Genomic DNA, 13,330 nt, shown 5'->3' on the forward strand with positions numbered 1-13,330 from the left:
GCCAAAGCTGGGTGGCATTCCCATTTACTCCCCAGGAGCTTCCCTTCTAAAACCTACCCGAGAGCCCAAGACATTCTTCCATGTTTCACTTATGATTTCTTCTCTACCTGATAGAAATCATTACTCTTAAAACATTTTAAAGACAAGAGGTTTATTTTAGAGAAGAATCAGAGGTTTCCCAGCTACTGACAGAATTTTTCATAATATAACAGCAGGTCAAACATGTCAACACACAAGGAGGGACAGCTCCAACCACTAATGGTCAAGGTGAGCAGCACACAGATGCAGAAGAATAAATTACGTACTTCAATAACATCACATCCTGCCTAACAACTGCTGTGGAATACACTCACTCCTGTTTAAAGACTCAATTTCTCCTTCATGCCAGACAAATGGTAACTCGTTAGAGCAATTTAAACAGATACCGATAAAGGAAGTTTTTGATTAAGGTCATGAATCTGGGCTGACAGGAAAACGATGGTGTTTCAGGGGAAATAGCCTATTTAGGGAAGAATTAAACCTGGTGGAGGGGAAGGCACTTTCGGCTGAAGGAGCCCAGCAACTTCCAGAGCAACACGCTATGGGAGGGCTGGGAGCCCACACAAGATGAGCAGCTGAGGAGAAAAGGAAATTGTCTTGGGGTCTAGACCAACTTATCCAGGATAAGAACAAAATGACTGCCATCTGCCTCTCCTTGCTTAATTTCCAAGAGTTTATTTAGGCTTGAAAATGCCTTCAAACTCCTCTCAAAATACTCAACACATGATGACCCAGTGGCCATGACAACAACATCCCTTTTCTTCCTTAGTCTGGTCAGACGTCAGTCTCAGACTGGCAATGCAGCTACCCTGTCAATAATGCAAAATAAACAATAGATCTAATAATAATAAATAAATAAATAAAATAAATAGATCTATTAATGAGTCACCACATTGATCTAGCAAAAGAAGCACAAACAAGGCCCAGACAGACAGAAACAGCAACTACTGATTTTTTGTTTTTCTATCTGAACTCCCTAAAGAGCATATTTCAATCATCTATTCAACAGTATGTCCAGGTAGAAGCGGTTGGAGAGGAAACACACCTGCTTTAATGCATTGTCTTGAACAGGAAAGCCACAGAGAGCTCTCAGGGGATATGCAGTTTCTGGGGAGACAGAAAACTACCAGAGCACACTGTCCAGGGGATGTCTGAGAGAAATCAACACAGAAGGAGATGATATTAATGCAAAGTACTTAATGAAATGATCCTCTGCAGACTGGAGCAGGGGCACAATCAAAGAGGTGAAGCATTTTAAGGGTTTTAGAAAAGATACCACTGTTGCTTTCCATCAGTTCTATTCAGTAAATAGTTCAGTTCAGCTGCTCAGTCGTGTCCGACTCTTTGCGACCCCATGTGCTGCAGCACGCCAGGCCTCCCTGTCCATCACCAACTCCTGGGTTTACTCAGAATCATGTCCATTGAGTCGGTGATGCCATGCAACCATCTCATCCTCTGTCATTCCCATGTACTGAGCCATTTATTCCATGTCAGGCATGTGGCTGCAAGGGGAGGGGCACAGACAGCAGTCTTGCTGATGAAGACATCAGACACTCACCCTCAGAGTTTTCTGTGGAACTGCCCCTCCCTAAAATAAGCTGACCGGGGAAGTTAACAATGTTTGCCTCTGCCTCATTTTTCTGCAAATCAAAGGGACCAAATGACATATACAACGTACTGGCCACCTCTAGATTTCCATTCTGTACACACAACAGAAACAGTCAAACCTGACTGAGTCACATGGTGCTACTTCTGAAAAGGTTAAAGTCATTTGGCAGAATTAAGGGGAGTTTGTGGGAGAATGGAAGGCAGGGGGAATAATCGCAATTCACAGTCACATTTTTAAAAGCTTGAAATTTAAATTAGACTGGTTCCCTTGAAAGAGGGTTAAGTATAACCTTCATCTCCTGGGAGTCATTCTCTTGACAGCAAATGTCCCCCGAGATCCACTCAGGACCAGATACCTCCACCACCTAAGTATTCCCCTAGGCACACATTCCCTTCCCCCATGCAGGCCATTTCTCCTGCTCAAGACTGAAGATTCTACCTTCAAGTTGCTCAAATCCCAGGTGATAAGCAAAATCCCCTTCCTCAACAGTTGCCAGAAGCGATTCGCCCAATATACTTTTGCCTTCCCAAATTAGCAACCTCAATGACATAAACCCTTTCCCACCCACCCTAAAATCTGTGACAACTTCAAAGGCGCACCTATCCCCACACAGAAGGTTATAAGAAGAGTCTCTTATCTAGCGGGGATCAAGGCTGCACCAAATGCTTCATTAGCTGTCTGCAAGGTCTGTCAAGTTCCTCCCTTCTGGACCAGCTACTCAGTACACCTGATGAGTAACCGCCCTTCAATTAGCCAGCCTCTTGAGAATAAACTGTATTTTCTATCACCCTCAAGGGGATGCTTCACACTATTTCAGTCACCAATCTGTCACCAAATTTCATTCCAATTTACCATTGATCCAGCAGAGGATACAAAAATGCAAGACTGCTGGGGGTACTGGGCGTCCAAAACATCATATCCACTCAGCACTGGGAACATGGCATTTGGAAACAGGGTCTCTGCGGATGTAATAGAATTAAGATGAGGTCATACTGGATTCGGGTGGGCCCTTATCCAATGACTGCTATCCTCCTAAGAAGAGGGAATTTGAACACAGACACACACAAAGACAAAGACTGGAGTTATGCTGCTGCAGGAACACCAGGAATTGCCAGCAACTAGCAGAAACAAGAAGATAGCAATGGCACCCCACTCCAGTACTCTTGCCTGGAGAATCCCATGGATGGAGGAGCCTGGTAGGCTACAGTCCTACCAGGACTGTAGAGTCGGACACGACTGAGCGACTTCACTTTCATTTTTTACTTTCATGCACTGGAGATGGAAACGGCAGCCCACTCCAGTATTCTTGCTTGGAGAATCCCAGGGACGGGAGCCTGGTGGGCTGCCGTCTATGGGGTCACACAGAGTTGGACATGACTGACGTGACTTAGCAGCAGCAGCAGCAGAAACAAAAAGAGGCAAGGCAGGATTCCTTCTTACAGCCCTGGGAGGGAGCAAGGTCCTGCTGTAACCTTCATTTTAGACTTCCAGCCTCCAGAAGTCTGGAGAATATATTTCTGTTGTTTTAAGCTAACCAGTTCACAGTACTGTTAGGAAGTTAATACAGCTGGCAACTCAAGGAAAATGCAAACAGGGCTACTGCTAATTGTTTGGTATTTCAGGCAAGCTCCGAGACAGAAAGCTTCACAGAAAGCACCCGAGGAAACTGAACATCTGTAACCCTGGAAAACAAGCAAAGTAAAATGCTCGTTTCAACCAGATCAGTGAAATCCTTAAAGCTTAATGCAAACAGTGAACACAGGGATGCTCCAATTCCTTCGGGTGTTTCTGACCATAACTGCCAAGGGAACTAAGAAAACAGAATGCAAAAACCTGAGGGAAGTTAAGCCAGATCACCACAGCAAAGAGCCCAGCCCTGTGAAAGAGCCCCAGGATCATTAACAGCTGAGAGCAAGGGGCACTCAAGGCTCACCACTATATCCACCTGGCTGAAGGCAGCAAGAGTGCCACTCACTGAAGGACCACAACAGAACTAAGGCACACCTGTAGAAAGTCCAGTATTTTAGTTATAACACATTCCCAACTCCCAACAGGAGAATGGCAAAAGAGAAAGTCTACAGCCGATATATCTCAGTAGAATTTGCAGAATTTCCCTCATGGGGCAGTGGACTGTATTCTGCCCAACTGAGGCATCAGGGATTCAAGCAGCCAGATGGTCAGTGATCTCTGACCACAGAAGCAAGCTTACCTTTTGCTGCATGATTGACAGAGGAGGGAGGCTCATCATCAGACGTGGAGCTGAGGTTCAGGGCAAGCTCAGCAACTCTTTTCTTCTGTTTCTTGAGAGGGGCAGTGCATTCTGAATCATTTCTCCTCTTCATTGTTACTGCAACCATAAATCCAGATAGTCAGCTGCCCTGGTCAGAGCCACTAGGATCACAGCAGGGAATTCCAGAGAGTAAACCATTAATGGGATGAAAGCTGGCAACTCCAAACAGCTGCCAGTGCCAGTGCTTGAACAGCTTCTTCCTCAGAATGATATCCAGGAAGGCTAGCCAAGCTCTGGTTTTCAATAAGAGCTGTCAGTTTTTACTGGAAAATGTGGTGCTCACAGACCCAGAGGTCTCTGGGCCACTGGTGTCAAATACTAAAAAGTCATGGATCAACTCCATAAGCCACAAGGGAAAAAAAGGCCTTAGGTACTTGCTATTCTATAGTTCTGATGCAACAAGGGACACGTGTGACAATATGTACACTGGAAATTAATCATGAAACCTAATGACTATCAACAAATATTTTCAAGGTGAAAAGACCATCCCAGAAAGACTACTCCATCGCATTATTTCACCAGGAAAATTAAGAGATTACACAATATGATACAAACACTGGTTTTTGGTTTACTTCAGGATGTTTGAAAACATGGGAGAATTGGGAAAATTTTTGAATGGAGTAAGGAACGGAAGCAGTGGTTGACTTGACTAAAAAAACGGAAGAGTGGGAAAGTTAGCAGGACCAGACTTATACCATAGGACTCAGGTACAAAACCAGCAATTTTAAGAACAGGAACCCGCCTCCACAAAAAAAGAATGGAAGGAGGCGAGGCACCGTGTCACCATCATCCATGCCCGTGGGTAAGCATGGGAAACAAAAAGGAGGGGGAAAATGAGATGGAATGAAGTAATAATGAGATTCCTGAAATCATTCCTCAAGCAATGATTAAATTGAAAAACAAGAGTAGGTGAAAACAGAGTGGTTTATACACAACTGTTGGCTATAAGAGGACTCAGAAAAGAGAAAGTACTCAAAGATAAGAGCAAACAGGTGGATGCTCAGCTGGCCTGCAACTCCTTGGGGAAGGGGAGCTGCCGGGGCACAAGGGCAGGCGAACAGCATGGGTCAGGACAGCAACAGAGTGCTGAAATCCAAAGATATCACTGATCTCTCATGATTCAAACATGAATCACGTTTCACATCTCTCCAGCTCAAGGATGAGCCAGCCAACCCAACACACAATCTCCTCCTTTCTAAGGAGGAAGCCTCTTAACTAGGCATAGGCAGGAGCTATCCTGAGGAAGAAGGAAGAACAGGAGATGCTGAACAAACAGAAAGCAAAACCAGGCTGAGCTACATTTAACTTTAAGCCAGGGTCTTAAAAAGCAGCCCCCCGCCCCCCTCCCCCCGCCCCCGCAATCACCACCACCACCACCTCCAAGGCCCATAACCTAAGCTAAGGGCCCTCTGATTCCTAGCACCTCTGGGGGAGACTAGAAGCACAGGAAACTCAAGAACTGTGTTGAGATGGATGCAAGAAAAGGAATGGAAACTGTGCAAAAGGCAGGAGACACTGGTGCTCCGCCCCTACACATCCTGGATTTGGACCTTCCAAACCACCTTATCCAACCCTCTTTCCTTTGCCACTGCAAGGAACTGAGGCCTGAGAGGGGAAGGCCGCGCAGACAACCGACCTACCCACCACAGCTCAAGTGAACTACACACCCATAAGAATGCAGGGAACTCCTAAGAGGAAGGCAGAAGGCCGGCTTCGACTCACTGCTCTCCTAGGGAAGGGGTTCAGATCCCCTTTCCATCTCCCCAGGCCTGGATTTCGCACCGCCACCCCTTATCACGAGAGGGAAGAAATGAGCTCGCGTCCCCCCCGGCCAGCCTTCCCATTTGTAGACAACGTGAGTGTGTGAAGAATATGTGCGCAGAGACGTGTCAGCAGCGGCTGGTGGACTGAAGACAGGGCGCGGGGGAAGAGACGGGGGGTATAAGGGAGGACGGGAGAGAGAAGGGGCGACGAGGGTCACGACCGCCAGCGCGGGGGCCGAGGCGGCGGCGGCGGACGTGAGGATGCTGAGCCCCGCGCGCCCGCCCGCTCGCCGCCCCCCCCACCCGGGGCCGCGCGTCGGCACTCACGCTGAGGGAAGAGGGCGACCTGCCAAGGAGCGGAGAGGGGGGGCGGTTAGGCCGCCGATGCCGCCGCCGCCAGGCCTGGCCCAGCCACTGCCAGAGCCGCCGCCTCCTCCCTCAGTTTCGCTTCCCCACTAGCCCGCCCCGGTCCGCTGGCCGCCTTGTCGCGCTCGGGTCCCGCCCTGCGGGCCGCGCAGCCTGATGACGTCAGGGCAGCCTGCTTCCCTCCACCCCTCGCGGGCCCTGGCCCGGGGGAAGACCTGCTAGGCTTCAGGCCCGCCCACCCCCACCCTGCCCCGGGGCGGTCCAGGGCGCCTGCGCAGAAGACCCGACGCGGAAGGACTATAAAAGCGAGAGTAACCAGCTATCTAGTCTTCTGGCTCTAGAGGACCGGAAACAAACGTGAAAAACAGAAAAGGCCAAGTGGCATCGCATCAACTCCTCTTTCAATCTCATTATTGTCTTAATTTTACAGATTAAGAACAAGTTTAGAGAGGTAAAGGGTAAAATGGTTTGAAGGCACACACACCCAACTTTGTCCACTGCTGTTATCCCCAACATTCATAGAGAAACAGTGCAACCTCTACAGATATTGAAGTAAGGTCCAGAGGAAAAGGAGAGCTGCCTAATGGCCTCTTACCGTACGGACACAGATGGCTTCCCATGCCAAGCTCCTCTTCTGATCTTCAGACCAGTGGGGCCAGAAGTTTGCTGAGCATCCTCGGTGTCACCTTGTTACCAGAATCCAAGCTTCCTCTGCTCGCCCCGGGACAGGCCAAAGACCGGAGACCAGCGCTTGAGGCAAGGAATGCAACTTCATTTGGAGAGCTGATTGACTGAGAAGCTGGCAGACTATTATCTCAAAATAACTATCTTGCCAGGTTTTTTTTAATAGATCAGCCATGGGGGGAGGTGAGGAAACAAAATAAAAAGGCCATTGATCTTGCAAAGATCTCCTAGAATAGCAAGCCTCAGACAGTGGATTTGTTAAATTTCTTACCTCTTGCCATCTACAGGTGGACAGGACTCTGAACAAAGGCACTTTAACAGGCAGGGGAGCAGGATTCTCTGAGGCAGGACTTACAAATGATTATAATAACAAAAGTAATGAAAAGCAAGTCTAAGAAGCACCTCCAGTGTGGAGTCAGAATGGGCTTTTCCCTGCAACAACTTCACACCCATAAATTCAAGTCTGACCTTATGTTCTCCCATAAGCCTGCTCTTTTTCCAGTGAATGGCACTGAGGTAGGAGATGGATGGGCCTCTGGACTGGAAAGCTGGTGTTTTTCAACTGTAGTAAAATTGAAGCTTTGCTTTCTCCAGACACTCCAAGGACAGAAGCTGAGCTGTGCTGAAATAAAAAGATAAAATCACCACTCCTGAGATCAAGGAAAACTTCCCTGTCTGCACATGTGCAGGAAGGCTCCTTAGGGGTCAAAAAGGGAGGGGGCACAACCCCATAATAAGTGTGGACAAACCCCTACAGGTTTCTGTGGTGGAATCCATCTTAGCAAAAAGTTATGCATGCATGTTGGGCGGGGTTCTAGAACAGGTCAAGTGTGGGAAAAGAAATGAAATAACTGACCAAAGATTTAAAAAAAAAAAACAAAAACAGGAAAGGACTTCCCTGATGGTCCAGTGGCTAAGACTCCATATTCCCAATGCAAGAGGCCTGAGTTCCATTCCTGGTCAGGAAACTAGGTCCCACAAGCTGCAACTAAGACTTTACAAACTGCAACTAAAAATCCTGCATGATGCAATGAAGACCAAAGATCCGCATGCCACAACTAAGACCTGGTGCACCCAAATAAATAAAAATGAAATTAAATATTTTTAAAAGGTTTATTTTTACAAATGAAGTTAAACCTTCAACAGTTTTTTGAATCAAGGCAAGAACAATACTTTTTCAAGGAATACTAGAATTCTTCCAGTATGTTTGAGTTAAACTTCAACTGTAGTTTTTTGTTCAAAGATGAATGAATTCATCTTTGGATAGATCAACATCTTAACATCTTTGATTCAGTTTATTTAAGAAAGAAATGGACTGCATATCTGTGGTTCGACTTAGAAGCCATAAGGTAGAAATAACTTTTGAAAGACTTCTAAAGTGTTCCAGAAATTTGCAGATTTCTCTTTTCAAAGAAATTTGACAGAATTTTTTATTACAACTCTGTCTTAGAAAAGCATATCTTCAGTTTCTTCCGTATTAATCACTTAACTGAAAACGTTTTTTAAATTTTTTAAGAAGCATTTATAACATTGACCTCATAACATTGAGTTGAAAGGTTTAACTCATCCGCATGATCAAAAGTATATGTCAGGTAAGCCATACATGAAAAACAAAACTCTTGTAATGTCCCAAGAGTGGATTTTCTTTTCCTTCTTTGTTTTTAAACTTTCTGTTCAAGTAAAATTTCTGCCCTTAGTTTGAAAATGTGCTTGAAGGCATATCTTTATGAAAACCAGCAAACTTCCTTGTGGTACAGAAGGAATTTATGTTTTGCTCTCATATCTTTACAAAACAAATTTTAAATGCATTTGACTCAAAGATCTGCCTCTGATAAAGTTGATGGCATTTGTGGCTATTGACAAAACCTCTTTTTCAGGGCTGTTAGAAGAATCTTTTTGCCAGTGCTTGTCTAAGTAGAAAGACAATGAGTGGTATGAAGAGTTTCCTTTCTTATGAAAGTAGTAAAATGAGATGCTTTACCAAGCATCTCAGGGGCTCCATCTGTGCAGAATACAAAGTTTTCTTCCCAACAGTTTTATATGGTAAACAATATGTTTACTCTTTTCAAAATGTTCATAGCCTTCCTTTGTAGTTTCCAAAAGGACTCACAAGATAAGAATTCTTCGTTGATGGCATCAGTATGAGTACAGGATACAAAAAGAGGAAGCTGGTGACATTGAGAGCCACATCTTATTTAGATGCCCTTTTAGGCTGGGAAAATGTAAGATGCTCTTTCAGTTTTGCTTACATTACACTTCAGTCCAGATTCATTTTTACACATGCACACACACCATTTGTGTTCTAACACATTGGATAATTCAAGTAAAACAATATAATACAAGGCTGTCATCATCAATTACTTTTCTTTGACATTTCATTTTAAACTGGCTTTGTGAAAAATAGCTGGCTTGAAACTCAACAATAAAAAACCAAGATCATGGCATCTGGTCCCATCACTTCATGGCAAATATAAGGGAAAAAAGTGGAAGCAGTGGCAGATTTTATTTTCTTGGGCTCCAAAATCACTGCTGATGGTGCCTGCAGCAATGAAATTAAAAGACGCTTGCTCCTTGAAAGGAAAGGTATGCCAAACCTAGACAGCATATTAAAAAGCAGAGACACCACTTTGCTGAACAAGTCCCTATAGTCAAAGCTATGGTTTTTCCAGTAGTCATGTACAGATGTGAGACTTGGACCATAAGGAAGGTTCAGCTCAGAACTGATGCTTTCGAACTGTGGTGCTAGAGATGCACAGTCCATTGGACTGCAAGGAAATCAAACCAGTCAATCCTAAAGGAAATCAACCCTGACTATTCACTGGGAAGACTGACACTGAAACTAAAGTTCCAATACGTTGGCCACTGATGCGGAGAGCCAACTGACTGGAAAAGACCCCGATGCTGAGAAAGACTGAAGGCAAAAGGAGAAGAGGGTTACAGAGGATGAGATGGTTGGATGGCATCACTGATTCAATGGACATGAACTTGGGCAAACTCCGGGAGGTAGTGAGGGACAGGGAAGCCTAACATGCAGCAGTCCATGGGGTCGCACAGTTGGATAGGACTTAGTGACTGAACAATTGAAAAACAATAAAATAAGCACATTGTTTTTATGAACCATTTGAAGTAAATTGTAGGCATGCTACCTCTTGATCCCTAAATACTTAAATGTTTATGTCACAAGAATAAGGATAGTCTCTTCCTTAACCATAGTATAGTTATCAAAATCAGGAAGTTAACACTGATATGATATTTTAATCTCCAGATCTTTTTTTTTCCCCATTTATTTTTATTAGTTGGAGGCTAATTACTTGACATCATTACAGTAGTTTTTGTCATACACTGAAATGAATTAGCCATGGATTTACATGTATTCCCCATCCCAGTCCCCCCTCCCACCTCCCTCTCCACCCGATCCCTCTGGGTCTTCCCAGTACACCAGGCCCGGGCACTTGTCTCATGCACCCAACCTGGGCTGGTGATCTGTTTCACCCTAGATAATATACACGTTTCAGTGCTGTTCTCTTGAAACATCCCACCCTCGCCTTCTCCCAGAGTCCACAAGTCTGATCTATACATCTGAGTCTCTTTTTCTGTTTTGCATATAGGGTTATCGTTACCATCTTTCTAAAGTCCATATATATGTGTTAGTATACTGTAATGGTCTTTATCTTTCTGGCTTACTTCGCTCTGTATAATGGGCTCCAGTTTCATCCATCTCATTAGAACTGATTCAAATGAATTCTTTTTAATGGCTGAGTAATATTCCATGGTGTATATGTACCACAGCTTCCTCATCCATTCATCTGCTGATGGGCATCTGGGTTGCTTCCATGTCCTGGCTATTATAAACAGTGCTGCGATGAACATTGGGGTGCATGTGTCTCTTTCAGATCTGGTTTCCTTGGTGTGTATGCCCAGAAGTGGGATTGCTGGGTCATATGGCAGTTCTATTTCCAGCTTTTTAAGAAATCTCCACACTGTTTTCCATAGTGGCTGTACTAATTTGCATTCCCACCAACAGTGTAAGAGGGTTCCCTTTTACTATCCAGATCTTATTTATATTTCACCAATTGTCCCATAATGTACTTTGTAATCAATAATTTTTTTGGATGAATGAATAAAGAAAAAGTGGTATGTTAGCAAACTTATCGTTGCTAGGGGGAAGGGATAGTTAGGGAGTTCAGGATGGACATGTACACACTGTTACATTTAAAATGGATAACCAACAAAGACCTACTATATAGAACATGAAACTTTGTTCAAAGTTATGTAGCAGCCTGGATGGGAGGGGAGTCTGGGGAAGAATGGATACATGTATATGTATGGCTGAGTCCCTCTGCTGTTCACCTGAAACTATCACAACATTGTTAATCGGCTATACTCCAAATCAAAATAAAAAGTTTAAAAAAAAGATTGAACCCACGTCTGCACTCAAGGGTCATCCACCCTTTGCCCCTGGAGTCCCGGCACAGGTGGGAGAGCAGCGTCAGCCACCAGGGCTCAGTGCTGCACGCGCCAGTCTCACGCGGCTGTGATGGCCACTTCTAGCAGTAACCTGGTTCCTGGAGGCCACAGACACACCCCGCCCCTCACAGCGCACCCCACCCCAGTTTCCAGGCCCAAGCCTTCCTCCCTGCTTGGTCGTGAAGACCCTGACACCCAGAGCAGGGCCTGCAGATACCTGATCTCCCTCCCAGAAACATGGGACATATTTTTCTGATTAAAGAAAATAAAAAGTTCTGTGCCATTATTTTTATAATAGCATCAGTGTTTGTAATTTAACATAGTATGTGGTATGGAAAGTTATTTATTCCAACAAGTGGTTTTCTGCAAAAAAAAAAAAAAAAAGATTGAAAATGTGGTATTTACTTACATAATGGGATAAAGAAATCCTGTCATTTGCAGCAACATAGGTATAACCAGAGGGCATCATGCTAATTGAAATAAGCCAGATAGAGAAAGAGAAATACTATATGGTATTACTTATATCAGGAATCTGGGGGTTGGGTCAATCTCATAGAAACAGAGTAGAAAAGTGATTGCCAGGGGCTGGGAGGTGTGGGGTGGGGGATATAAGGAAAGGTTGGTAAAAGTGTACACAAACTGCCATTTTTAAGATGAATAAGGCCTGGGGATCTAATGTATAACATGGTGACTATAGCTGATAATATTATATAGTATAATTGAGATCTGCCAAAAGAGTAAAACTTAAATTTTCTCACCAAAAAAATGGGGTAAATATATGAGGGGATAGATGTGTTAACTTCATGGGGAGGGCAACTCATTCACAATGTACACATAAATCATCACATTGCACACTTTAAATAGCTGAAATTTAATTTGTCAATGATATCTCAATAAGCTGTAAATTTTTTTCTAGTCCAGGGACCTATCCAGTATCAATCATCAAATTATGTAATGTCTCTTTAGTTCTCTTTAATCTGGAACAGTTTCTAAAAGTTTCTAGTTTATAACCTTGACATTTTAAAAAAGCTGTTTCGTGAAATGCCCCCAAATTGGAATCTAATGTTTCCTCATGATTAAAGTGGAATCATGTACTGTTGGCAAGGATAGTCTAGAAATGATATTGTGTCCCTCTTATGGCAGGAGAGGGGCATGATGTCTACCTGTACCATTACTAGTGACAGGAATGTTGATCACCTCTTCAGCTGTTTAAGGAGGTGTCTAAGTTTCTCTACCATGACATTACTATTTCTTCATTTTCCATTAACAAGTATTTTCAAACTATCTGCATGTTCTGTTCCTCATCAAACATTTACCAACAAGTTTTAGCTTTTGAGGATGACTCCTGCCCAAATCAATTTTCACTGTGTAATCTACTAAATGGTAGCCTTCTAACTCCATGATTCTTTCTGACTTTAATGGTCAGCATTCTATCGTAAGAAGTTTTTCTTCTCCCTAATGTATGCATGTTTATATGTATGTGGTTATAATAGCATTAGATCATTATACATTACTATTGTTATTTATTTTAATGCTCCAAGTGACATTTTTGAAAGAATTTTTGTATGGTTTTTAAATAAATTGCTTTTATGAACCTATAGATAAATAAGTAATTTGTATGTTAAGTAAAATGATATTCAAGAAATATGCATAGTAAGTTGTAGAAGATGGCAAGTTTTACACTTTATCTGGTTTCACCACCGTTAATGACTTTTAATCCTCGGACACAGATTATAGCAGCAGTAGCTCAAAAATTGAGAGATTGGTTCAAGATGGCAGAGTAGAAGGACATGTACCCACCTCTTATCATGAGAGCACTGAAATCACAACTAACTGCTGAACAACCGTCAACAGGAAGACACTGATGCTGCTGCTGCTGCTGCTAAGTCGCTTCAGTCGTGTCTGACTCTGTGCGACCCCATAGACGGCAGCCCACCAGGCTCCCCCATCCCTGGGATTCTCCAGGCAAGAGCACTGGAGTGGGTTGCCATTTCCTTCTCCAATGCATGGAAGTGAAAAGTGAAAGTGAAGTTGCTCAGTCGTGTCCAACTCTTCACGACCCCATGGACTGCAGCCTACCAGGCTCCTTTGTCCATGGGATTTTCCAGGCAA

At 43.9% G+C, this 13,330-nt stretch overlaps 1 protein-coding gene across 1 annotated transcript in view; it reads right to left on the reverse strand.

Annotated features, from left to right (window-relative positions):
- Nucleotides 1–6,215, reverse strand: part of CMTR1 (cap methyltransferase 1) — a 54,625-nt gene extending 48,410 nt beyond the window's left edge. Inside the window, exons 1-2 of the mRNA XM_070456516.1 lie at nucleotides 6,029–6,215; nucleotides 3,858–3,995 (exon numbers count right to left, since the gene is read on the reverse strand). Coding sequence (XP_070312617.1) covers nucleotides 3,858–3,990 — 133 coding nt within the window. The 5' untranslated portion in view covers nucleotides 3,991–3,995; nucleotides 6,029–6,215. The remainder of the gene's footprint in view (nucleotides 1–3,857; nucleotides 3,996–6,028) is intronic.
- Between the last annotated feature and the right edge of the window lie 7,115 nt (nucleotides 6,216–13,330).

This window comes from Odocoileus virginianus, chromosome 27, assembly GCF_023699985.2.
Source record: "Odocoileus virginianus isolate 20LAN1187 ecotype Illinois chromosome 27, Ovbor_1.2, whole genome shotgun sequence".
Taxonomy (NCBI): domain Eukaryota; kingdom Metazoa; phylum Chordata; class Mammalia; order Artiodactyla; family Cervidae; genus Odocoileus; species Odocoileus virginianus.